The sequence below is a fragment of the Camellia sinensis genome, chromosome 12 (assembly GCF_055761805.1).
Source record: "Camellia sinensis isolate YWXY chromosome 12, ASM5576180v1, whole genome shotgun sequence".
NCBI classification, from domain to species: Eukaryota; Viridiplantae; Streptophyta; class Magnoliopsida; order Ericales; family Theaceae; genus Camellia; species Camellia sinensis.
Genome location: NC_138972.1, coordinates 136,602,957 through 136,630,727, shown reverse-complemented (window position 1 = coordinate 136,630,727; position 27,771 = coordinate 136,602,957). Strand labels below are relative to the sequence as shown.

Genomic DNA, 27,771 nt, shown 5'->3' with positions numbered 1-27,771 from the left:
TTGCTGTGTTTGTCTGTATTCTGCAAGTCTAATGTGTAATTTGACTTCCATGTCATTATTAAAATGATCTATTATGATCTTAGTCCCCACACATAAGATTTTGTTCTTTCTCATTCTTAATTTCAAATTTCAATCTCTCTCTCTCTCCCAAATATATATTATGTGTTCAAGTGTGTAAGTTTAGTTTACAGGACATGATTATAAAAATATGTTTTTCCGTGGAATTTAATAGGATGATTGCTACTTAATCTGAGATTAGTGAGATTCATTTGAAAAACTATGAAAGTAAAAACAAGCTACTGATGATGATTAAGTTGAAAAACAAAACATTGCTGATTTGTTTTCTAAAGCAATGTAAGAAAATATAATCCACACACATCTTCCGCGTAGCGACAAATATACTAGGCCCATGAACTTAGTAAATGACATATTTTGAATTTAATTTGGTCTGGTAAATTTGATGCTCATACAGTTGCATTCAAATTAATCTCTTCTGCCACTTAAAAAAAAAAAAGAGAGAGAGAAAAAAAAAACCCCATAAATCAGTGACCTAAGCTAGTTGGTGTAGATAATGACATTCAAGCTAAAGGTTGGAAATCAATCTCAAGATCTTGATAGTAGAGTAGTGTTTTGTTTTTGTTTATTTTTTATCTTATTCTGTTGAAGTCATAGAGTCACCATTAATCACAGTATTGCATAGAGAGCGAGTTGCAGCTGTGAAAATAATTGAATAATTTTAAGAGATATGGCTCTCAACTCTGTTTGGCATCGTTTTCATTTTTCGTGTTTCCAATATGAAAACGATAAGAAGTTCAACTCCAATAGTTTCCATATCATTTTTTTTTAGGAAAACAAAATTTGAAATTTTTTCCTAAAATGGAGTGTTTTCAACAAACTTTTTCTAATATCCAAAAAACAGAACTTTTCATTTTCTTTGTTTGTTTTCAAGAACAGAAAATATAAAATTAAAGCAATAGTAATACATGTTTAGTTTCATTCATATGTAGTAATATATAGCATGATGAATGTTTGTTTGAATTAATTTTTTTGCATTTTCCATCTTTATAGTTGTATATGAAAGAATGAAACTAGTCCCATTGTCAAATCAACCTCACACACACCAAAAAAAAGTAAAAACAAGAAGTAAAGATGAGGATTTAAATAATTAAAGTATTATAAAAATATAGCTTGTTTTCACATCCATCTAAATAAAACACCAATGATTAATATAAGTAGTTTAGAGACAACTACCATTGTATGAAAATGAGGGTGGACAACACAAAGCAAACAAGGTCAAAGGAAGACTACAAATTAAAATAAATTTTCTGAACAAATGTCTTTAAAATATTTGTTTTTCTTCTCAAATTTCTCTCTGAACCCAAAATCTAAATAGTGTGAACTTTTGCAGAAGTAGCTAGCATGCATTAAAATGGAGGCAGTCTAGAAGCTTTTTGGCTATTAATATATCTCCATAGGAATGCTAATAATTGTCATATACATGAGGTTTCAAAATGTCAACATGGATTCCCACAATGTCAATTGGATGACTTGTGATCTTCAATGGGCTTCTATGGTAGGTAACAAGGTGCAACAAAATGGACTATTATTGCTATGCAACAAAATGGACCATTATTAGTATGACTTTATTGTGTAAACATGTGCGGTTATAATTGTTATGTTGTTGTGAGGGTAGCGTTTGGTAACGTTTACATTTTTTGTTTATGTTTATAAAAATTTTATAAATTAGTTTTTGTTTATTTTTAGAAAAACATAAATTATAAACGCGTTTGGTTTGAACAAAATGTTTAAAAACATAAACTAAAAAATATGTTTGTTCATGTCTAAAATATTTATATATTTTTTTATTATTTATAATTGAAAAAAAATTAATTAAAAAAAATAATTTTAAAAAATTATTTGAAAAAAAAATGAAAAAAAATTAATTAAAAAAATAATTGAAAAAAATTTAATTGGGAAAAAAAATTTAATTGAAAAAAAAATTATTTGACAAAAAATTAATTGAAAAAATAATTATTTGAAAAAAAAAATTAATTGAAAAAAAAATATTTGAAAAAAAATTATTAAAAAAAAATTATTTAAAAAAAATTAATTGAAGAAAAAATTATTTAAAAAAAAAATTGAAAACTAAAAACGTAAACTCATTTTTTGAGTTTATGTTTTTTCCTCAAATTTATAAACTAAGACAACCATTTATAAACCAAAAAAATTATCAAACAAGTTTTTATGACATTTTTTTTTTAATTTTTGTAAATGCAAAGTGAAAATTGAAAACGGAATGATTACTAAACAGACCTGAAGTGTTTTGAATTTATTATATATTTAAAAGTATTGTAAAAAATTCTTTACGGAGTAGGAGAACTAGGAGGACTAAGAATATTAGGCCGAGACTCAAAGATTTGATGATTTATATTATAGATTATTAAAAGGGTTTTAGATTTAAGTTGAGAGTCCTTTTGTAAATTTTATTGAGCATAGTGAATTTGTTCTTCCTCTTCGCCATCAAAGTAGTATGCCCCAATTGAACCACGTAAATTTTATGTTCTTGTATTTTTTTGTATGTTATTTATGCTATTTTAGTAACTTTTCTAGTTTTTTTACGAAAAAATGTATAGAAAATTAGAGAGAGTGATGTGACAACTTATAGTGACTTTTTAACTTTTTGACTAAAATTTAAAATGGCCAAATGAGGCCTAAGTTTCCACGCATCATGTCATTTGGGTGATACTAAATAGTCTTTACATTAAGAATGTTTTGCCCTAAATGTCGTATTTAGTCAATAGAATGAAGGTGAAATGAAATAGAATGATTTCTTTAATCTTTTTATATGGAATAATTATAATTATTTATTTATATTTATAATCTTTCTCTAATTTTTTTAGTAAATATTGGAAACTAGCCACAAAAAAATAAAAAAGAGGACTATTAAATGTCCCCACCTTTTTACTCTGAACCCTCTCACTTCTTTGGCTCCCCCACAATCCAAATTGCTCATCTCTTTATTTTTCTTTAGACTCCTATCATAATCTCAAATATACCTTTTGAACCCCACCCCTACACCTTTAACTCCTTTTTCCCTCCTTTGGCAGTCCCCCTCCTACTTTGGCTTTTTTCTCCGGCAACCTGCTCAGATAGCGATAATAGCAATAGCAATAGAGCAACCGTCTGTTTCCTTGGAGTATCAGATAGATGCGAACTATGTTTCAAGGAATGTAACAACATTGAAAGTATAATAAGCCTAAGTTTGAGGGGTGATTCCTCTATTGCGGAGAATCACATTGATGTTGCTAAAGATGAATAATGATAACCAGTTAAAAAAACCCATATTTTTGCCTTTGCAACAACTCTCGTTGCTATTCAGAAAACCTGTTCCGATCAGAAAGCATATGTTTGGTTATGGATCACCAAACATATTCAACAAGTCCGACTCTATGTAACTGAACAAAGAGAAATCGACCAACCTGTGAAGTAGAGAGAGAAATCGAAGGGGAGAGAGAGAGTTGTGCACAAGAGAGAAAAGAAAGTAGGTTTTGAACAATGAAGATGAAAATTGCGAAAGAGAGTTCACAAATCAATCGCTCCTTTTCTATCGCTACCAAAAACCTAACATTCGCTGCTATTGATAGTTCCATGAATAACAAGTGGCGGCAGAAGGCCCGCCGAAAGAGGAAAATAACAAAGATGGGTTAGTTGCCTGAGGCTGCTGGTGGGAGTAGAAGTGGTGGTGGGATTAGGGTTAAGATTAGGATAAGGACAAAATTGAAATTTGGGATTAGGATAAAATTATAATAAAATAAAATATAAAAAATGAAGGTTCAAAATAAAAAGATAGGGACATTTATTAAAAAAAAAAACCTCTTCTTCGTACACCAAATAATTATTTGTCTAATTTCCTAACGTCACGTGGAGAATGGATGCTTAAAACCTAAAACTCGCCCATATTTTTGGACTGGCTTAGATTGGTCATGGTTATGGTCGGTGATCTGGGTGTTTAGGATTTAAATTATCCCTCAATTATCATGAAACATAATAGCTTGTTTGATTTGAATTTTTACGATTCACTTTTCAAAAAACTAATTTTGTTTTTTGTTTTCATTGATTTTTTTAAATATTCTAAGCATTTTTTAAAAAATTTTAAATACGCCTAACATAAATACACTTAAAAAATATAATATTTGTGAATTTCTTTTAGATAATTCACTAAATACCAAAAAAAAAGAGAATTAAATATATTTTTTGTATTCTTGTGTATTTATTGATTTTTTAAAATATTTTTTTATAAATATTTTACTTTATAGATATATCTAAGTAAGGTGCATCTTAAAAAGTAAAAAAAATTATTTAAAAATTTAAAAATATTCACTAAAAATAAAAAAATATGAAAAAAAAACTTAATTTAAAAAAAAAATTAAAACCAAATACACTGAATATGTCATTTTGCTCTAATCAATCGTATGAAGAAAAAAAAAAAGAGAGTTTGAAAAGGATTTAAATGAGAGATAAACAATAAAAATAAAAACAAAAATAATAAGAGATATGTAATTCTTAATTAGGTCACTACAATTAAATTATTATTAATTTTTTATTTTTTTACACATTTTTTTTCTTATAAAAAATTAAAACATAATAAAGAAATTGCGTGTCTACACGTCAACAATATAGTGTAGCATCAACATTAAAATCAAGCCTTGATTAATGGGGTGGCCTAGCCATCTGTCTCTTCCTCTCATCACACCATTCTATGCAAGATCATTGGTAAAGTAATGGCAGGTGACATTAAAAGAAAATTTTGCATGGTTGGACTTGGGTGGTCGGCAAAGCTTAATTTAATGCCTAAAAGGGGTGCGCATTAAATCAAGTTTAATTCAAGAATGATATTTGTCTCATGTCATGATGATACAAGCAAGACGAAAGTTGTGTATTAAGTAATTTGACAGTCAACATATAAATATAAAAATAAAAATAAAAATAAAAATAAAAATAAATTATTTGTACATAAAATTCTTATGAATATGATAATACATAATAACAACAAAATTAACTATCAAGAAAATTTAAAGTTGGTCGATGGCAAAAAAAATGATAATGAGCTAAAAATCATATGTCTCATTTTCTTATATTTTTCTATGTGTTTGGTTGGAGGATTTGAGGAGGGATTTGGAAAGGGAAATGGAAAAGGTAAGTGAAATGTGAATAAAACATGCCTAAATTTCACCTAATTTCACACACCTTTTCCTTTTCTCTTTCCAAATCCCTTCCCAAATCTCCAAACCAAACACAACATAAATATATATTTTTTCTTATTATATAATTTATCTTTTTTATTTTGATCGTGGTGTGGAGATAACATTTGAGTAAGAACTGAAATGGATAATTTGGTTAGTAGTCCTTCCCAATTCTTCCACAAAATTTTCTAAGTAGCAAAACTCAAGTTTGACTCATTCTTACAATGGTACTTATGATAGCAGGGCTAGGAATATTTAACCAATTCATACCCAAAACTATTGATAAAATACTTCTACAATTATAGTAATTTCTAATATGCAAGTATAGATTATGGAGAATGCACAAAGAAAATTGATATGATTAGTTTTTGCAAGAATATATATTTCATGGGACTCTAGATGTCCAATTGTCAGTATTATTTTAATTATTAAGACATTAAATTTGACTAAAAGTATGCTGTAATTGTTGAGTTGTTATATTTTGGTTTCTATGTTTCATGATGTGTTGTTGGATATATTACAGAGTTAAATGCCTAATTTGATGCAATAATTGGTTGACCAAAAAAAAAAAAAAAACAACAACAGCAACAACAGCAGACCCATTCTATCATTTTCTAAGTAGAACAATCATTGTAGGCCTTCAAAATCTTAGAAACCCACATCTGCTGGGCCTGCAGACCAAACCTCAACATGCTTTGGAACAAATTAAGGGCCCATTTAAGAATATCCAAAATTTATTTTGTGGTCCACTTCTTTTATATAGGCTTTTCGAAAACCACTCCCTCTTTCTTTGGTTCGATTTTTAAAATGGGCCCCTTGAAGCAATCTTGAAAATTTTATAATCAATCAATTTTTTTCACATCAAATTTGATAACGTGAAATTGACAAGTTAGGAGGGAGAAGGGGGTACTGTTGCCCCCTAGTGGGAGGTCTTTTCGAGTTTTTTTGATGATTTGAACCGTATATATTGTAAAGTTTGTCAAGAATATTATTCATGTAAAAAATCAAGTTAATTAGATATTCATAACCCCATGATTAGCTCCTAATTATTTTTAAAATTTTATGAAAGTTATGTTAACCGTTAATTTTTATAGAAACAAATGTACTTTAGTTATAGGGTTATAGATATCCAAGCAATTTATTTTTTTGTATGATAATCTACTCGATGAATCCTACAATATGAACGGTTCAGATCATCAAAAAACACTCCGGATAATCTCTCACAAAGGGCATAACAGTAATTGCACCCCCTTCTCCAGTTGGGAGAGGTTTTTCATTTTTTTTTCATCATTTCTTTCTTGATTTACATACCAAAAATGAGAAATAGTTCAATTTCCTCGTATCATATTATTTCTTACCGAATCAATCCATTCATTCAAACATATAGTTAAATGACAAACTAAAATTATACAAAAATAACCCAAATAAACCAAACATTAAATAATTATATATAACATAAATTTTGAAATAATCGGTCATCAGAGGTGTCGTGGTGTAGTTGGTTATCACGTCAGTCTAACACACTGAAGGTCTCCGGTTCGAACCCGGGCGACGCCATTTTTACATTTTTTTTTAATTACCTTTCCAGTGACCAGATATACGACGTCGTGTAGCCTTAACAGAATTTCCCGCAAAAATTTCGGCTCGATACCGCTAAACACGGAAGGGTACAACCGACTTTTGACATCAACTTCCACGTCACGGCAACGAAACTTTGATGCTTTCGAACCAATCAGCATCGAGTTCGCATCACTTTCTCCAATCCCATTGGTCCGTTCATTCCACGTCACCATTCTCAGAAACAGAACCTCAACCGCTAATCTAGAAACTTCCTCTCTCTCCTTCCAAATAAATCGAACCCTAGATTATTGAGATTTCTTCGTGGCAAATTCAGATTCAAACCCTCCAATTTTCCGATCCCAATTCTATCAATTTCTCTCTCCCTCCTCCAATTTTCCGATTTCATCAGTTTTTTTTTTAATCTTTCTCTGATGGCTCGTAGATCGTTGAGATTCGTGACAGTGTGTTTGGTGCTATTGGCGATCCAATCATCGTCGACGGCTCTGATTTCAACCCCGGATCTCAATGCTCCCTACCCAAAAGCCTTCTCTGTAAGTTCACACTATTGTTGTTGGGTTCATGATTTGTTGAGAGATTTGGAAAGTAAAAAAACAAAGAGCCTTCCTTCTTTTTGATTGCCGGGATTTTATTTTATTTTATTTTATATTTTAAATGGTAGGAAATCCGAATTTTTGCTGTGTACAATGTTTTTTATTAGAGATTGATTATTTCATTTTTTTTTTTAATGCTGTGTTGTTTTTGTTTGTTTCTTTTACTTTCTGTTTGATTCCTGGGAAACTTTATTTTATTTTTTTAATTAAAAAATTTATAAAAATAATGAAATTTTGTTGTGTACAATGTTGTGATTATTTGATTTTTAATCGAACGGAGCCTTTCAGCTCCAGTTTTCTTAAATCACGCATCTTGAATTTCATAAATTTTTTGTTAATGTTTTGTTTCGGAGGTTAGGCTGAGCTGGGATTCCTCAATCCTATGAATTTTTCTTGCCAAACAAACAGAGAATTGTTCTTTCATTCTTTTTTGGTTTGATTTTTTAAATTTAAGCGCACATGGAGGGAGCTGTTTTATGTCTAATTTTTTTTTTTTAATTTCATCTTTTTAGGATTTGAAGGAAGCGATTGTAAAGGGATTAGGGTTTCAAGCAGAGGACTTCAAAATTTCTGGGTTTGATTTGAGAGATGCCTTGGTTGGTCAGTCAGTGGCCTATGAGTTTGATGTTGAAATTGATAATAAGGTTATTCCATTTAAGCTTTTGGAGGATGTGAATCGATGGGAATATGTGGATTTGCCTATATTCCGAGAGGATAATTTAAAGAGGCCTGGTGAGGAGAATGGTTTGGTTGAGAGGCAGAAAATTGAAAATGGGCTGCCAGTTTTGGCTCCATTTCAGCTGGCAGGTCCGATGGAGTTGTGGATACAGGATGCCAAAGACATGAGGCTTTCATTGCCAGTAAGTTAATGAGGCATTTGTTTGAATTCTATATATTGCATGTTTATGAGTTCATAGAATAAGAATATCTGAGATTGAAACATATCTTTTTTGTATGAAAATATTTGAACAGAAATGTTAGAGACCCATAATTCAAATCTCTAAATTCACCCACAATGATGTGTTAGGAGAATTGGATCCTGTATAGGTTAGTTTGTGACAAATTAAAAGTTGACATAGCATGCCATATCATTTTGGATCAGATTATGATAGGCTAAAGTTCTCAAACATTTTTTTTTATTATATTTGATTGTGAAATATAGAGTTGGAAATTCGTTATATTTGACACACTACTTGCCTCTTATATGATTTTCAATCTTGGTCTACCTTGGCTGTAAACTCAATCCAGAAACTCTCTGATTATCTTTGCTGTTCTCCCTTATGGATAATGAAAATTTTAGCTGGCATTTGGATTTTGGATTTAGATGGGTGGTTTTGTCTTCCCAATTCAAATTCATTCTTATTTACGGCACGAATGTGGCCTTTTCTTAACTTGTGGATGGTTTGAATCAGTAAAAATTGTGGATCTTGAATAAGAGTTGCATTCATCTTTGCTGGAATTCGGTTTTTAAATTCTAAAAAATCTAATCTGTGTTTTCAAGACACTTTTGAGATGTCATTTATCATCTTCAGTAGGACATTCATGGTTCTTTATTTTTGCCATACGAAGTTACTGTGAAATGGGAGTTTGGTAATGTGGTGATGTAATGATGGTAATCTTGCTTGCATTTTAAGGTGTATTATGTCTAACCTGTGTGTTATGGGGTTTGGGCTTATGTTGGTTCACATTTTCACATTTTTTTAAAACTCCCTGACAGATTTTTAGTTAAAGAGGGTTGGGTAAAAATATATATATATATTATATATTTGAAGTTTTTTCGAGTCACTTGAGATGTCAACTGCCATCCTGTTGTAACACATTTATTAACAGCAATTTAGGGTCATGAATCTTAGTTCTTTAGGAAATCTTTTAAGTGTAATCTGTCTGATTTCATCGTTGATTTTGGTGCTCACATTTTTTTTGTTCTGTCATGAGCTCTAACAGTCTACTTATTCTTCAAATGGATCATTGATTCTGATGTTGCTTCTATCTTACAGCATGATGTGGATGCCGGTGAACTGAAAAAGGTGATCTTAGCAGACGGTGCTGTGGTTACAGTAAAAGGAGCCAGATCAGTTAGCTTGCGCCACCCAATTGACTTCCCACTTCCCCTAAATCGAACCCACAATGGTTTCACAGCAGGTCTTCTACATCTGGCTGAACATCTACGCCACACGTCCCTCACTCAAGACGCCCAACTTCTCTCCCTCCGCATTGTGGGCCCTACCTCACTCACTTCCCCTACCTCAACATCACCCTTCTCCAAAAACAAGCTCAAGCTCAAGCGCCTTGCCCCAGGCCTTGTGGAGCTCTCCTTACCATCAAAAGCCAAATCCATCGAAGCCATGTCTGCCATTGATCTCCAAGGAGAAGCTACTACCCTTCTGACTCCCGATCAGTTTACTACGCTCTGGCCTCTCACTTCGATCAATGGCTCTAACTCTAATTTGCTTGGTTTTGAGGCACTGCTATCTTCAGTGCTTGGCTCAAAGGCTAACGAGGAAGGTTCATTCAAGTTGTTGAAGGCGGATGTATCAGCTCGGACTTTTGTGAAGATAGGCTTTGGAGTGGAGAAGAAGTTGAAAGAAGGGGATAAGGGATTTGGTTTGGAGGGTTTTCCCGAGTGGAGGACAAAGCCTGAGACCATGAGAATGCATTTTGAGGTATTGGCTAAGGTCGAGGGAGACAAGGTTGTGCCGGAGAGGGTGACGCAGGTTAATCCCATTGTGGTAGAGGATACTGTAGCACCAAACGTGCTTTTGGGGAACATGACCATGTCGACAACCCCTATTGTTCACCCTCCTCCCGACCCCTTCACCTTGTAAATCTGTTGTGGAGGGTTTAGTTTTGTACCGAGTCAAGAAAAGTGTAAAGATGGAATTTTTTTATTTAAAAATTTTAGCTAATAATATGATATATCAGTTTCTGAGAGGTCGAATACTGTAAAAAGTTGTGAAATGAAGACATTGAAGGCTTTATTTATTTAGCCTATATACTTTGAGTACATATCGAGATAAAGAAAAATATATTATCATACATGAATTCTCAGCTTTGTCAATTTAACTGCTGCAACAAAGAGATCTGTGATTTGAGGTTTGAATAGGTCTTGCCTTGCCCTGTCTAGATTGTATACATGAATTCTCTGTTTTGTGAATTTGACTGCTGCAACAAAGAGATCTGTGATTTGAGGTTTGAATAGATCTTGTCTTGCCCTTTCTAGATTGTATATTGAATAAAGGGGTCCATGAAACTTTTGATGATTATTGACCATACATGTCTGCTCTGAAATTATACATTTTTTCATTTCTGTAATTCTAAAATCTGCATTAAACTTTTCTCTGGAGAAGCAGAGTTTTATCTGGGGAGATACTTTCCACGATTTGTTCCCATCCATCCTCATCTGTGTGTGAAGGTAGGGATGCTCTTATGTTTAGAGATACTTTCCCTGATTTGTTCCCATCCATCCTCATCTGTGTGTGAAGGTAGGGATGCTCTTATGCTTAGTTTAGCTAACAAATAATATTCTTGATTCAGACAAGTTGTAAGGTTTTAAGACTTTGAATTCGTTAGGAATTATTTATGAAAAAATTATTATTTTTTGAATTATTTTGGTATAATATATGTACTTAAATAACTCTCTTTCAAGAATATATTCATACGAGTGTTGGCACCATAAAATAATTATAATTATTATTATTTTCAGGACATGTGATCCTTTTATTCATGCAGATGATAGAAAATATGAATGACAAAGTGGATGAGTGGAAGGACACAAAGGATGAAGATGGGAGAAATGAATAGTTACTAAGTAGTTATTACTGTATTTTTTTCCTCTATAAATAGCCATCAATGGCTACATTGTAAGGATCAAAAATTCAAATCAAAGATAATTGATTTCTATTTTTCTTATCATTTATATTTCTTACATTTTATTTTACGTACTTTCTTTTCGAAGCATTTATTTTCAACATTTTTTTTTCAAAGTATTTTATGCACTTCTTTTTTAAAACATAGGAGCAGAGGTAAATAATTATTACTTTAATTGTTCACTCAATCATCTTTCTCTGTCTCCCTCTTTCTTCTTTTAATTTTTCTTTTCTTTACACTTGGCAATTTTGAAGTCCTCTTTGGTGAGGCAAAAGAACCGTTAACGCAATTACTTGATAATTGGCTTGAATTTAATTTGTAAAGATTTTTCAATCCTTACTAGCACGCTCGCATTTATGGTATTTTCCTTCGTAGGAAAAATAAGCCAACATTGAGAATGTGTGATTCATGCAAGAATAAATCAGGAATCATTTTTTATTTTATTTTAATGCGATCTAAACATTAGAATCATTGTATCTAGGGGTGCAATTTGTGCGGGCTCAACCTGAGCAACCCGAACTCAGCTTGAATTTTTTTAGGACTTGGACAATATATTTTTAAATTTGGTACGGGTTTGGGCAAAAATTTAGAAGCCCGAATTAAATTTGGACGGGTTTGGGTAAAGACGTCAAACAACCCGAGCAATCCGAAACCCAAATTATACATATACAGATATATAAAAATATTAAATATACATATAAATTATTAGTTATTACATGATATTAAAGTAGTTTAGATTATTAAATCATATTGAATATATATTATATATACAAATAACATAAAATCTTATTTTTTTTTATTTTCACTCATAAATTGTAAAAACTACTATAGCGACATCTCTTTTACATTATATAAATTATTTATTTTGATGGTATTAAATCTTAATAATTTAATAATGTAGCTGCAAAAAAAAAAAAAAAACAACAACAACAAGGACGACAACAACAACAAAAACAAAAACAAAAATTCATTTATAACTCGGGTAATTCAGACAACTCGGACAATTCGGATTTAACTTGGGTTGGGTTTGGACAGACAATCTCGAGTTACAATTCGAGTTTGGGCGGGCCTGGACATGTCTTAACATAATTTAAACTAAGCTTGAATAACCTCCCAACTCGACCGAACCCGACCGAACCCGCCCGAATTACGGCCCTAATTGTATCCCTTGTCATCCAAACTTCTTAAGAGCACGAATGAAGTATGTAGGTTTAGATTGCAAACACAGTTGTACAATTCCAAAAGTTAGATGGACTTGTTGCTTTGGACATTTCACTTTGCTATAGCCTATAGGTTGGCTGAACAGACTAGTGTTATTAATTTCAATGCCATACTGCTGTCTTTAAGTGACATTTCAGTAAGAAAATAATAATATACAAAGCATTTTGAGAGATTATAAGAAATCCTTAATCTCTATAAAAACATACTCAATGGCGGCTTTAAGAATTTTTTCTGAGGGGTCATTTAACTTTTTTAAACACAAAGTTTAACTGAATCAAACTAACCTGTACTAAATGAGATTAATTATAATAAATAAAAATGAAAGTTTAACTGAATCAAACAAACCTGTACTAAATGAGATTAATTATAATAAATCAAAATGAGATTAATTATAATAAATCAAAAAAATCAACCAAATTCAATTTTCCCCAATTTCATAAAACAAAACCCTAGTTTTAATTTTTTTGCTTGTTTACTAAATTGACTCTAAAAAGTATAAAACAAAAATATTTGATTAACAAAATGACAATATTTGAACCCCAGATCTTATTTTTACTTATGTTTTCACTCATTTTGATGGAGTCACATGAGAAATTTGAAAAACAAAACCCCAATTTAATTTAATTTAAATTTTTTTTTTTTTTGTTTACTAGGTTGACTTTTAAGTACCAACCAAAAAGATCAGATTGACATCAAATAATAACAAAATGACGATACTGAACCCAAGATCTTATTTTTACATACTTTTTCATTCATCTCGATGGAGTCGCATGAGAAATCTGATCCACAACTTATAAGTACATTATATATATCTAGTTAAATATTTTCAATTCTATATGGTCAGCTGACCTCATATTCCAGCACCTAGCGCCGCCCCTGGATATATGTCATCTCCTGGTCTCTTTTTCATGCCCTAATGAAGGAAACTCCCTTGTGGATGCTGCCCGCTAACTCTTTCTTTGCTTTCTCCAATCCAACCCTGTAAAATATATCATCATCTAGTGAATGGATATACACCTTCTCCTATTTCACTCATGTTCTTCAACATGAACATATTTTATGGTTGATCTATCATACATACCTCTCATACTCATTCAGAGGTCCTAGTTGGTAGATCTCTTCAGCTCCAGTTCGACCAAGTCGTACTTTGGATGCAAAGAAAGGGAGTTCTGTCACCTATAATAAACACTCTTGCAGAGTTAGTTAAATGTTAAAAAAAGAAAAGCAAAAAGGCATGTCGATGCAAAATGAAAGAACAAAGCACCTGAGAAGCGACAAAAGAACATTCCACAACACCGGCATCTCCTCTCAACCCCCTCAGGCACGCGTCTGCGAATTTGGCAGCTGCATATGCCTATACATGCAATACATTTTCTTTTATATTTTCGTGTGGCTTTAAATTCTTTTCTTTACAAAGTTTTCCAAAATTGAACAGAAAAATAAAATAGATTTTGCAAACCATTGAAAGTGTTGCAGAGCCAGTCCCAGCTTTTGCCTGCAAGTGATTTGAACATTATTAACTTAAATAGGATCCAAATAATTGATGCATTAATTATAATAGAAGAAAGGAGACAGAAAACAGAAGTGACTTGTGTTACTACTGCTCTAGGTAAAGTGCAATCTAGATTTGCATTATGGACCAGTTTTAAGTTATGCTATCTTCTTCTCTTATTGAAGTTTCAAAATGGTCCATTATCAGATATTGGGTACTAAAACGAAGAAGCAACTTGAGCACAACCCCTGTTTAGCTCATTCGAGATCGGCTTGTTATAGCTTGATCACATTTTAAAGCTTGTTGATTTTCTGAACTTAGCTCGAACTCAGCTCGACAAGCTTATATGCATTATAAAATTTTATTAAAAAAATCAAGCTACTCAAACTCAGCCTCGAAAGACAAACTAATCTGGAACATAATTTTTGAAGCTCGTAAAGTATTCAAACCAAATTTGAACAACCTACTTCTCAGCTAGACTTGGCTCATTTACAACCCTAATCAAATGGAGCCAAAATTGATAAAACCAAATTGCAATGATCATGCCCTTGAACCATCCCATTAGTACTCAGTATTTTGGAGAAAATTGTTCAAAAAGCTCACAGGCTAGAATATGTATGTCATAGCAGAAACATTAGTTTTGGGCTTATAAGTAAAGATCAAACACTAATGAAATATAACCAAATGAGGCAAAAAAATGGAGGAAATTGGTTGAAAAACAACAAATGATATGGATTTGTAAGCATGTGCATTTAGTCAACTGGATTTTGCAAACAATTCAATTGAAATGTGAACTACAATAGATAAATTCATACTGATAACTAGATCAAAGCGTTTTTTGCTTAATATGATTCTAAAGCTAATACTTGATTTCAAGAGATGCTAATAAGTACAATACCTCAACAACTTCTGTTCCACCATTTTGAATCCGGTTAGTGAGATATTCAGTTTCTTCCGGGGTGAACGAACACGGAGGCTTTACCTGAATCCAATGATATATACCAAGTTGATCACTCATTTGAAAGTTGTTTCTCTTCATAAATTTATATTACTCGAGTTGTGTAGGGATACAAATCTTAAAATGTTAAAACTTAGAAATGCATTTGCTCAGACCTGTGACAGAAGAGGCAGTATAGTCACTCCTGAATGACCTCCAACAACCGGAACATCAACTTCTCTAGGATCAAGTCCCAAAACTTCAGCCTTAATAAGATCAAGAGAAGCATATTATGAAACATTAAGCACCAAACCGCTGACAATAGAAGGCATGAAATCATACAATCTTTGTTTTGGCAACTGCAAACTACTCTCAGGCTATGGTATGTATATTAGGCCAGTGTCCCATATGTGTGGGTTTATAATTCTTATTTACTTATATCATCAAGGTACAATTTTTCGTCGGGAACATGAGCAGGTCATCACCTTGGAAACAAGAATAATATGAGAAGTTAAACTGATAAGAACAGAAACACACTTGATTGTAGCCAAAATGCCAAGAAAGGTATACGGATAAGAAGTTGTTTCCATGCCCCATTATTGCCCAATTTTTGAATTGTGTAATAGAACTTGATACTTGAAACAAAGTAGAAATGAGGCCTCTGTTGTTACATAAATCTTTGCCTCTCAACTGTAATTTGTGAGGAGTTAACATTTTTGGCATTGGATCATCATTTACTAAAATAAACCAAATATGGCAATCTTTTATATAGTCTATGGTGAAGGCAAAAACACAAACATATAGTACTCAACATTAAAGAAAACAGAGATGATATCAAGTTGATTATAACTTACCACAAAAGTATTGGCTCTCACCACATCCAGCATCGTCACTCCTAGAAGTCGCTTTGGGTCATAAGTGCCCGCTTTCTTGAAAACCTCAGCTGCAATTGGAACAGTAGAGTTCACTGGATTACTAATCAAGTTGACAAGGGCATTAGGGCAGCACTTGGCAATTCCTTCACAGAGGGTCCTGACAATCCCGGCATTAATCTTGAAGAGATCATCCCTTGTCATTCCTGGCTTCCTCGGAATACCAGCAGGTATGATCACAATGTCCATTCCAGTAAGAGCACCTTCAAGCTGTTGCTGTCCTAGAAAACCACGCACCTAGAAACCCCAAAACAACGTTATGTTTCAAATGCCACATGAAAAAACTTCACATACGAGCGTACAGACATGCATCATGGCAGTATTGCATTCTGTGCACTTTTTTGAAACAAATTAAGCATTTGATGAAAGAAAATTACCACAGCACCGGTGTCCATGTGACTAACATCCGCTGTGACACCAGGGGAATTGACCACATCATAGAGATGAAGAACAGAAACTAGGGGATTCATCTTCATTAGCATTGCTAGGGGTTGGCCAATGCCTCCAGCAGCTCCCAAGATAGCCACTTTGAACCCAGGAGCACCTCCTTTTGCTCTACAATTAGCTCGCCTCAAAATGGAACTTTCCTCCATCTTGAAGTTCATTGTATCAACCATAACAACATTTTCAATAGCATCAAAACCAGGCATTAAAATTAGTTACAACAGTTCTACTTCATTTCCCAGATATTTTACCTATAATTAAGGGATAAACGCAAGTCACAAAAATAATTTCTCCAAACATAGAGGGGGTCTACACTTTTTTTTATTTTTTATTTTAGCTATACAATTCCCAATTTAGGCTTCATGAGCAATACCCAGAAAATTTTAGCTTTTATATTCCCAATTGAGGCTTTGTGATCAATACCCAGAACAAAACCAAGAAGAGTGAGTTTAAAATGACCCAAAGATTAGAAAGTTATATATGTACACTAAACCATAGCTAAAATTGCATAAACAAACACTATGTGTGGGATGGGTAATACATGTATTGGGATTAGTTAGTTGAGCATGGACCATGAAATGTATAGATTTGAAGAGAGACAGAGAGTTATGAGAGAAGACAGACCTGGTGATTGGAAGGATGGAGATGAGCTGAGATTCTTGCGATGCGTTGATTCACTTCTGCACTTGGCTGCATATTTATTTTCTGCTAGAGAGAGAGAGAGATAGAGAGAGAGAGTTGGTTTTGGGTAAAATTCAAGAAAGAGCAATGAATAAGTGGATTTGAACAGATGAGGAAAACATATATATATATATATATATGCATGTGAATAATGAATAAATAAAAATTTCACAACATTTTATTTTTCTTTTTGTGTGGAAACTGATTTTTTAAACCGTTATCCTTGTATATCCAGTAGATGTGGCTCTCAAAAAAACACACACACACACACACACATACTCACACTCACTCTCTCTCTCTCTCTCTCCTCTGTTGGCGTTTTCCTTGGTTGATCCACAACCTGGACGGTGGTTTGTTGCTGCAGTGGAGATTCGATGTTGAACAACCTCTTTTTACCCTCATTTTGGATTGAGGGGAGGAAAGAAATGAAGTGAAAATAAGGCCTCGTTTGTCAATTTTTTTTTTTTTTTTTTTTATTTTTTATTTTTAAATCAAAATATTATTAAAATAATTTACTCTTTAACGAAGCCTAAATTGACAGAATGAAATTTCACATATTTGGATGTAAGCGGGTGAAATTTGCTTATATTTTATTGTCAAATTTGCTTAAATCTGCTTATATGGTCCGGATATTATTTAATACGAATTTTTTAAAAGAATTATAATTAATTGAATTATTTTTGTGCCTCTTCATATATATATATATATATACTAGCGTATGTCCGTGCCTAAAGGCACGGTGTAAATAATATTGTGATCAAAATACAGTTGTAAATCATACGTATCATATTAAAATTTATAAAGTCTGTAATATTTTTTGACAAAAATATTAAAAAAATATATAAAAAAATACTATTCTTTTTAAAAAATTGTAACAATTTTACTTGTATCACACGCTTTATAAAACTCGAATAAAATAACAGCAAAATAGTCCAAAACTCTGGTGATGCAGCCCACAAAGAAGCATCGAAATACTCTCACTGCCAACAAACAAATAATTATTCTGTTGTTTATACCTATTAATATATATAACACTACCAAAATAAATAATTATTATGTTGTTTAAGAATTTCAATTTAGTAGTTTATCCATCAAACAATAAAAGCTAAATAAATTAAGATTCTAAAAATAAAAAATAATAATGAATACACTATTGTAATTTTCCAAAAATTATGGAATTTTCGGACCCCCCATCCCTTGTTGGTAATGCGTCACCCAAAGCTTTTTTTTTTTTTTTTCCCTAGACTTCACTCTCTATCACTTTTCTTGCTTGCTTTTTCCATCTAGCCAATGGCATTCTGTCCGCATAGTCTTCGTTTTGATGAACCAATTTCTAGAGCCTTCAAAGCTTATAGCATCTTGAAAGTGCTTAAAAAGTTTAACTATCCTTGGCAACAACCATAATTTATCTGGCAATAGATTCTAACACATTCAAATTTTAACACCTTCAAACTACTGAGTTATGGGCTGATAAATAATACAATTCTAATTTATGGTGAGTTTGATGAGTTTAAAATTTTGAATTATAGTAAAGTAGTTTCTAATCAAGCAAGTCCCCAGGGTTGGTTTGAAGGTTTAAAAACGTATCACCCATAAAAGTAATGAGTCACCTAGTGTACATCCGTGTCTAAATTAATTATAAGATTAAAATATAATTAAATTTAAAAGTATTGATTTAAAATGTAATTTATCAAATTTATTGACTTTGAAATGAATTTTGTAAAAGTACTCAACATAAATACACCGCAATAAAATTGAAGTAAAAATTGAAAAATATAATTTCTTATAAGAAAAACTCTTCTTTTCAGTTTTTGAACAAATCACACTACTATCATTATTTCTATTCTCTTTCTCAAAATTCACTTTTATGATCATTTTTTTAACATAACCCAATCTAAACCTAATTTAAATTTTGAGTTTTAAAAAAAAAAAATTCTACATAAACATAACTCAAAACTCAATTTAAACTCAATTTTCATACAAATTTAAATTCACCATTTTTTTTAAACAGAACTCAATTTAAACTCTATTTAAATTTTGAGTATAAATTAATCCACCAAAAAAAAAAAACCAAACATTTTCTACAAATATTTTTCAAAAATAATGGATTTAAAAAAAAATTAAAAAATTTAAACCCACTTTTTTTTGTGTGGTGTTGTACCGAGTGACCCCCTAACCTCTCTTCACTGTCTCCCACTCATTCTTCCTCTCCATCTTCTGCCCTTTCTCTCTCTAATCTCTCCAGAAAGGTCTTTTTTCTCATTCTCTCCTTTTAATCAACACCCGTTCTCTCTCTTTCTCATTCTCTCGTCTCTTTCTCAGTTTTAACGTTTAAAAAAACAAATCTTAGAAAAACAAATATAAACTCAAATCTTAAAAACACAAACCCAAACATCCCCCAAAATCGAAATTCTCAAACATCCATGCCTCGTGGGTTGCCAAAAGGAGGCTTTTAGCCCGGACCAAAATAACCAAGAAATTAAAAATTTAAAAATCAATCCACATCCCAAACAGCAAAATAAAAATCAATCCACAAAATAACCAAAAAAATTAAATTTTAAAAATCAATCCACATCCCAAATAGCAAAATAAAAATCAATCCACAAAATAACCAAAAAAATTAAAAATTTAAAAATCAATACACATCCAAACAGCAAAATAAAAATCAATCCACAAAATAATCCAAAAAATTAAATTTTAAAAATCAATTCACATCCCAAACAGCAAAATAAAAATCAATCCAAAAAATAACAAAAAAAAATTAAATTTTAAAAATCAATCCATATGTCCAAACAGTGGCTATGGAGATGGTCTGAGGAGGAAAAAATAAGCTTTATTCATTGAAATTATCTTTCACAACAGTGCTGTCCATAGGAAAAAAAGAAGTAAAGATTCAAACCTTGAACACAAACCCAAACATCCCCCAAAATTTAAATTCTCAAACATCCATGCCCTGTGGGGGTACAAAAGGAGGCTTTTTGCCCAGACCAAAATAACCAAAGAAATTAAAAATTTAAAAATCAATCAACATTTCAAACAGCAAAATAAAAATCAATCCACAAAATAACCAAAAAAAATTAAATTTTAAAAATCAATCCACATCACAAACAACAAAATAAAAATCAATCCATCAAATAACCAAAAAAATTAAAAATTTAAAAATCAATACACATCCCAAACAACAAAATAAAAATCAATCCACAAAATAACCAAAAAAATTAAAAAGTTAACTTACATTGTGTTTGGGTGCTCAGAAAGGTTAACCTGCTATGATTTTTGAGAACCTTGAATCACAGTATTGCCTGTAAAAGACCTGAAAATGGACTGTTATATTGGATTACATTGTGTTTGGGTGCTCAGAAAACAGAGGAAAAGCAAACAAAATCCCAAAAGTTAACTTAGCCCAAATTGTGAACTTTTCTGGGCAACCGAACAGAGTTCAAATTAGAACATATCAAATAATAGCTTACTGGATTGAAGGTGTGACAAAACCAGACCCATTGGGGGATGATGAGTTGATGTTGATCCAACCGTAAGATCAGAAATCAATGGCATCCAAAGCTCATCATACCTGAATAAAACCAATCAATCACAAAATCATCAAACTCAATTTGACAGCCCACAGATTACTTACAATAAGATTACTTACAATAAGACTTTCATTGACCCACACACACCAAAAAAAAATTAGTGTTATGACCTTCGTACAGATTCGAGTGTTATGACCGGCGATCAAAGAATCGAACAGCCCTAGGGTCCTGAAAACAGAGCACCACAATCAGATTGGGGTTGTGAGATTTTTCAAACATTTCCACTCAGAGAGAGAGAATCAAAGAAACAAAAACAACAAATGAGCAGCGTAGCATCTATCATAAAAACAACAAATACCCACAAAAAGAAGGGTTTTCTTACACGGGGTAGGGTTTTGAAGAATGAGAGGAACCCTTGCGCTTGCTTAGCATCTATCACAAAAACAACAAATACCCACAAAAAGAAGGGTTTTCTTACACGGGGTAGGGTTTTGAAGAATGAGAGGAACCCTTGCGCTTGCTTAGCATCTATCACAAAAACAACAAATACCCACAAAAATTGAATAAACCCAAATTGAATAAACCCAAATCGAAACACCGTCGGTATCGAAGGGAGCCGAATTGAGCAGCGTAGCGAAGAGCCTGCAGAAGATTGTCTGTTTGGCACCGAAACAACGGCGCAGATGCGGACTACGGCGCTGCTGCAGAAGGGGGGCGTGGTTGATGTGGTTGTGAATGAGGCGGTGGTTCTGGTAACGGTAGTGCGACGGATTGAGAGAGAGAACCCTAGAGAGAGTGTGTGTGAACACAACACCCATCTCGTTCTCTGAACTACAACACATGAGAGATCCACCAACGTGAGAGAACTTGGAGAGAGGGAGTTAAGAGACGTTTGGCAGACGTGAGAGAGAGAGCAGACGTGGGAAAGAGTAGAGAGAGTTTGGGCGGGAAAAAAATAGATCTCAACCGTAGATATTGAATAGGATTGATCTAGACCATTTAAATGAAATGTATCTCACATACATTTTATACATTTTCAAAATCCCTCTTGCCTTATTATATAGATATATATATATATACATATATATATATATATATATATATATATATATATATATATATTATTAAAAATAGTATTTTTTTCTATACTTAGATGACACGTTATAAATGCTTACTTTTTTTGTAAAGTAAGAGAGCTATGTCAGTATCTATTTTTTTAATTACATATAAAGTTCTACACAAACTCAAAACTAATTTAAATTATGCTAATTTTACCTATTTTATATGGACTTTATTTGACAAATATTTTTTTCTATATATTTTTCATGCTAAATTGAGATAATCGACAAACTTAATGTCAATTTTGTATTTCACGTTTTTCTTCTTAATTTTTTCAAAGATAATAGGATTTTTTTCAATACAAATTCTATACTATTCTATATTATGGATTTATCGTTTAAATTTTATAGTGACTTTATATATGAAATTATACTTTTTTTCTTACATTATTTTATATAATCACAACTCACACGAAGAAAAACCTGTACAATAATTATATTCTCGAGGAATCTCTAAAATTTGAATTTACTGCTTGAGTTACTTTTTTAATTATTGAACAATAAGTTCTTTTATGTTTTGACATCATATTATAGATGATTAATCACTTTATACACTAAGATGTATCTATTATTTAGATGTTTTCATTACTTTTTCTTTTTGGGTTTCGATATTATTACATGATTTTTTCTTGATTAATCATTATTGAATTTCTTTTGTATAATTGATATTTGAATTTAATTAAGAGTGCTTATTTTATAATACTATATATATATCATATAAAATCATTATATGATAATTTAACTACAACATATTTATATTTAATTTTTTAAAATAAATTTTATATAATTTCCATTTCTACATATCTTTATTTTCTAAATGAATATAAAAGAAAATTAAATAGTTAGAATTAATTTTAATGTTATGTTACTAATTCTTCTTTAATTTAACTATTATTTTTAATATCAAAATGAATATTTATTTTACTATTTAATATATATCATACAAAATTATTATATGATAATTACATTTTTATAATATGATAGAACTAAAATTATCAAAATATAAAAATACTTTAACTAAGATTAATATATATAAGTATTCAAGTAACAATTTTATAGAACGATAGGGCCAATATTATCAAAATAAATAATTAAAATCATACTTTAATTTTAATTTTAATTTTAATCATTCCTTTATGTACCATCAAATAGTTTTTGAAAAAAAAATAACATGTGCATTGCACAAGTCAACTTCTAGTTAACCTATTTAATATTGGGTGAAACACCAATAAATCTCAAAATACAATCTTGTAAACTGTTTAATCATTCATTTTTTCTTATAAATGCAAAGGTTCCGTTAAAGTGAAAATTACACAAATGGATAATCACTTATATGTTTGAGTTTAATTTTTTAAGGATAAAAGTGAGTTTCTCCAAATGTGTAAATGTAAAATTGCACATTTGGGCAATCCGCACTATAGAGATTTTGGATTTTTCTTCCTTCTGGAACAAATAAAAAATATAACACTTCAACAACGTAACACTTTAATGTAACATACTAAAAAACTCTTTGGTATACTTTTGCCAAACGTAACAATGTAACACTCTAAAAAAGCTCCTTAGTGTACTTTTTCTAAACGTAACACTTCAATCCAATATACAAAAAAACTCTTTAGTGTACTTTTTCTAAATGTAATATCAAACGTAATACTCAAATGTAACATATTTTAATGTAACACATATAAAAATATTAAAAAATTTCTTAATGTATTTTTTTCAAACGTACACTTACAGTTTGAAATTATACATTTATCTAAAGCTTACTAAAAAATTTTTGTACACTTTTTGAAATGGTTTGAAGAATCCTACATCCTTTTAGAATGGTTTGAAAAATCGCACATTCTTTTTTTTTTTTAGTGTTATATTGGAGTGTTATATTTGAAAAAAGTACACTAAGCAGTTTTTTTGTGTTACATTAAGGAGTTTTTTTTAGTGTTATATTGGAGTATTACGTTTAGAAAAAATACACTAAGATTTTTTTTTTTTGAGTGTTATATTGAAGTGTTACAATTTGAAATTATACATTTGACCAAAACTTACTAAGGAGTTTTTGTACTCCTTTTAAAATGTTTGAAAAGTCTCATATTTCAAGTTATTTTTGTACTTACTTCTTTTGAAATATTTTCCAAATAAAAAATATTCTCACATAAAAATTCATCCCAAATTTGATTCTTATATATTGTATACCTCACATTTCTAGCACAAAAGGGAAAAAAAGAAAAGAAAAAAAGAAACATAATAGAAATAAGGGTATAACTATAAATTCAATTTTCAAATAATATATGAAATCTACCTTTTAAAAATTAATGGGACTAATTGATCTATAAAATAATCATTGAGACTAAATGAATCACCATTCTACAATATGAAATTTATAGGTAAATTTTCCAAAGTTCAAATTTTATAGTTCATTCTTTACCTAACTAGTAATATATAATTTATTTATAAAAATAAGTTAAAAAATGTAAAACATACATATAAATATTTATATTTATAAAAACATATTGTATAATACAGTTTCTGAGCGAGGTGAGCTAACACTTTTTTCAAACTCGATCTATTCAAACCCGATCCATATTATAATTTGTCCTAAAAAATTTATCCAATTTAATCTTTTGGATTTAAAGTATAATCTCTAGTCTTACAAATCATGGGCGCTCATCAGCCGAGCCATCACACCCATGTCCACGAGGCATCATTTTTTAAAAAAGGTCTGGCTTTCTTTTAGATTGGATTGGGTGATATTGTTGGATTTATGGAAACTCATTATGGGTCTCGTTTCGATAATTCGAACTGTCAATATATAAAAATCGTCAAGTACTATACGCCTATAAAAAATTAAGTTGATCGGATATCGATAGTTATGTGATCAAATTAGTTTTGTATATGAAACCAATGGATGGTGAAAAAATAAATGATTGATAGGAATCTAATCCGATGAAATAGCTATCGATATCCGATCAACGTTATTTTTTACAAAAATATAGTATTCGACGAATTCTACACGTTGAACGGTTCAGATTATTGAAACGGGACCTGTGGTAGGCCCTCACAGACTCAATAATACCCTCCGGTCCAATCTAGGATAGGAGAGAAACAATCCTGGGGCATTGGGTATGAGAGAAATAAATAAATAAAATAAAATTTGCAATCAACCAATAATTTTTTTTGATAAATTATTATTTCTATAGTGGAAGAGGCTTCCTGCAATTTATTTTGTTGATTGGAGCCTCCAGTAGGAAGACTTGTGAAATCCAATCCTATTTTCTGATTATCTAATTTTTTTTTTTTTCATAGGCCTATCTATGTAGATTATAACCCCTAAACCTCCCCCCCCCCCCCCCCAAAAAAAAAAAAGAAAAAAAAAGAAGAAACTAATAATCATAATCACATAATTTCATCTTATTTGCTTTTAAATAAATTGATTGTCTATTTTTAAAACACACATGGATTTTTATTTTTTAAAAATAAATATTATAAAAAACATGTAACTACAATTATTGAACTAATATATATATATTTTTATAGACATACAAAACCCATAAGATGAACTATTCATATTGGTGTAAATTAGTGATGGGCTTATCTGCCTAAACTGCCATGTGATTAGTTAAATCGCATTTATTTTGTTAATTGAGATCAATGAAACAAAATTAACTTTAAACATGAAATTGTGTAAAATCAGTCTCCCTTTTTCTCCTCCTTTGAAATAGTGAAAAAAAAAAAAAAAAAAAAAAAAAACACACCAGACCCAACAAGTTCAACAATTCATATTCAGATTAACATATAATGCAACAAAACCATAGAATTTCCCTATGTCTTGGAATTTTAATTGTACGCAACATAACGCATTTAGGTCTCGTTTGGCAATTTACTATTTTAACTTAAAAGTCAAAAAATCACTAAAAAAATTAAAAAACTAACAACTTATACTAAAAAGTCAAAAAATTTCTTTTTTCTTTATTTTTTGCATATTTTTTTGTAAAAAATTAAAAAATTATTTCAAACTTACTAATTTTTTTATCTCATATTTTAAATAAAAAATAAAACAATTATTAAAATAACATATTACCGAACCAAATCTTATACTTCCACGGCCATCAAGATTTTGGAATTGAAAAGTAGGTGGTTTACCTGCCTGCTGCATTCTCAATAATAATAATAATAATAATAAAAACTAATTTAACATATGTTCTCTCTCTCTAAAACACAAACGTTCCACCAAACTAACCAATATTAATTAAATAAAATGAAATATGCTAGTTCAAATCCTTCCTATATATAAAGATTCAATGTTGGGGGACGAAATTTTTGGCCTCTTGAAGTTACGAACTTAACCTTATTTGTCTACCTTATTTTTTGTTTGGCGTTTTTCATACGAGTTCGGATCCTCTGCCACTTTTTCCTGAGGTGATGCTCCAAAATAGCATCGTTTTGGGGCAAAATTTTAAAAAAAAAAAAAGGATACAAAAACACAAAAAAAAACACAAAATCAGAGAAGAGAAAGAGGGAAGAAGAAAGCACAGAGGAAGAGAGAGAGAGAGAGAGAAGAACACAATCTTCTGATGAAAAATGGAATAGAAGAAGATGTGCAACTGGGAATAGCCAGAGCGTCTCATTGATGATGCAATGGAGATAACATAGTTTAGAGAGATCAAAGTCCTCCAGAAGTTGCTATCCATTATCAAATTCGAACCAAACACACCGTCCGCCGCCGTCGCCGGCAACCATCTTTTTCCAGCAACCATCCTCATTATCACATTCATAACTGTTAAACCCACTAAACCTAACCCATTACTACCTACCACACACACTCACCTCCTCACCTAACCTACCACTACCACCTCCACTTCATCCCCTACCACTTCACCTACTACCTTCTTCTCTTCTATATATTTGATCATTGTAAACACAACAATAACAATCAATATACACAACAATCTTGTAATCAACTCATCAATCAATAATACATTTATTGTTACATGGTATCAGAGCAAGGTTGAGAATTTAGTGATTCCGCTTCACCGGCGGACGGCAGCCTCGCCTTGGCCGTCCGCCGGACAAACCCAAAATTTCTAATTCTCTCTCTCCCACTTTTCTTTTTCCACCATCCTTGGGACTACCATCACCGATCTTCCCTTTATGGATATCTTGAAGCCATCCATATAACACAGGCAAACCCTTGAGCTGCACAAACCGATTAAGGCAATCAAACTTTTCAGTAGCTGCTATTACACCTGCAAGCATTGACCGGCTAACCAATTCCGTCTTCCTCTCAGATCTATCAGGCTGGATAAGTTGACCTAGTTTCTCCACCCCATTGACTACATCCAGTGCGACATCTCCGACCTCACCCACATCTTCTACGTCACCTGGACCAACCGACCCACCGAGTCCGAATGCTGCGCTGCCAACGGAGCCATGCTACGCCACGCCCTCACGCCCGTCTTCGTCCACCACCGCCAGCTCATCAGCAGTCCTCGGCAAGAACGGTTGCTTCGTCGAAGGCGTACTCCACCTCCCCAGCAACCCTCCCGTCAAGCCGAAACCAGAACACCGGCACTGGCATCAACCCAGCCCGAAGCTTCGGCGCCACCGTGGTTTACGGCAAACAAAAAGCCTGGGATGATCAATGGATCTTCTGGGTCGGACCATTCATTGGAGCCGCCATCGCTGCCTTCTACCACCAGTACATCCTGAGAGTCGCCGCACCTCGCCTCCGCCATCGCCGCCTCTGCCGTTCCTCCCTCGTCCTAGCTCGCCTTGACTCGGATTCTTCACTTTGATGAAGTACAGTCAGTGATGAGGCCCCTTCAGAAGGAGGTGAAACGGGCACCAATAATGCCGACCCTCGAAATCAAATTACAGAATAAAGAATAACCACCCAACTTCTTCTTTCTCTCTCCGCGCACATAGTCCAAACCATGTTCTTTGATTCTTTTCTTTCTTTCTTTATTTCTTTCTTTTCCTTTCATTCTCTCCATAAACCACCCACTCAAACATTTTTAATATTTTACTCCACCCACTCTCTCTCTCTCTCACAGTGTCGGTTCCATTCATTCTTTTTTTTTTTTATTTCTTTAATCCCACTACACCCCAATACCGAGAAGCTCTCTCTCTCACAGTGTCGGCTAC

General features: G+C 31.9%; 2 protein-coding genes and 1 non-coding gene across 3 annotated transcripts; 2 read left to right on the top strand and 1 right to left on the bottom strand.

Moving 5' to 3' along the window:
• Positions 1–6,726: 6,726 nt before the first annotated feature.
• Positions 6,727–6,800, top strand: TRNAV-AAC (transfer RNA valine (anticodon AAC)). Its single transcript has one exon. It is a non-coding gene; the product is annotated as a tRNA-Val (tRNA).
• A 226-nt stretch (positions 6,801–7,026) lies between these two features.
• TIN1 (tunicamycin induced protein) lies at positions 7,027–10,450 on the top strand. The gene is made up of 3 exons (XM_028270892.2): positions 7,027–7,354; positions 7,927–8,274; positions 9,412–10,450. The coding sequence occupies exons 1-3, from the start codon at positions 7,235–7,237 to the stop codon at positions 10,237–10,239; spliced, it is 1,296 nt and encodes a 431-aa protein (XP_028126693.2). The 5' UTR covers positions 7,027–7,234; the 3' UTR covers positions 10,240–10,450.
• A 2,738-nt stretch (positions 10,451–13,188) lies between these two features.
• Positions 13,189–17,394, bottom strand: LOC114323322 (malate dehydrogenase, glyoxysomal). Its single transcript, XM_028270891.2, has 9 exons — positions 16,932–17,394; positions 16,241–16,456; positions 15,786–16,100; positions 15,108–15,197; positions 14,893–14,976; positions 13,962–13,997; positions 13,767–13,856; positions 13,584–13,678; positions 13,189–13,481 (listed from the first exon to the last, which is right to left on the bottom strand). Exons 1-9 carry the CDS (start codon positions 17,001–17,003, stop codon positions 13,409–13,411), a joined length of 1,071 nt encoding a protein of 356 aa, XP_028126692.2. The 5' UTR covers positions 17,004–17,394; the 3' UTR covers positions 13,189–13,408.
• Between the last annotated feature and the right edge of the window lie 10,377 nt (positions 17,395–27,771).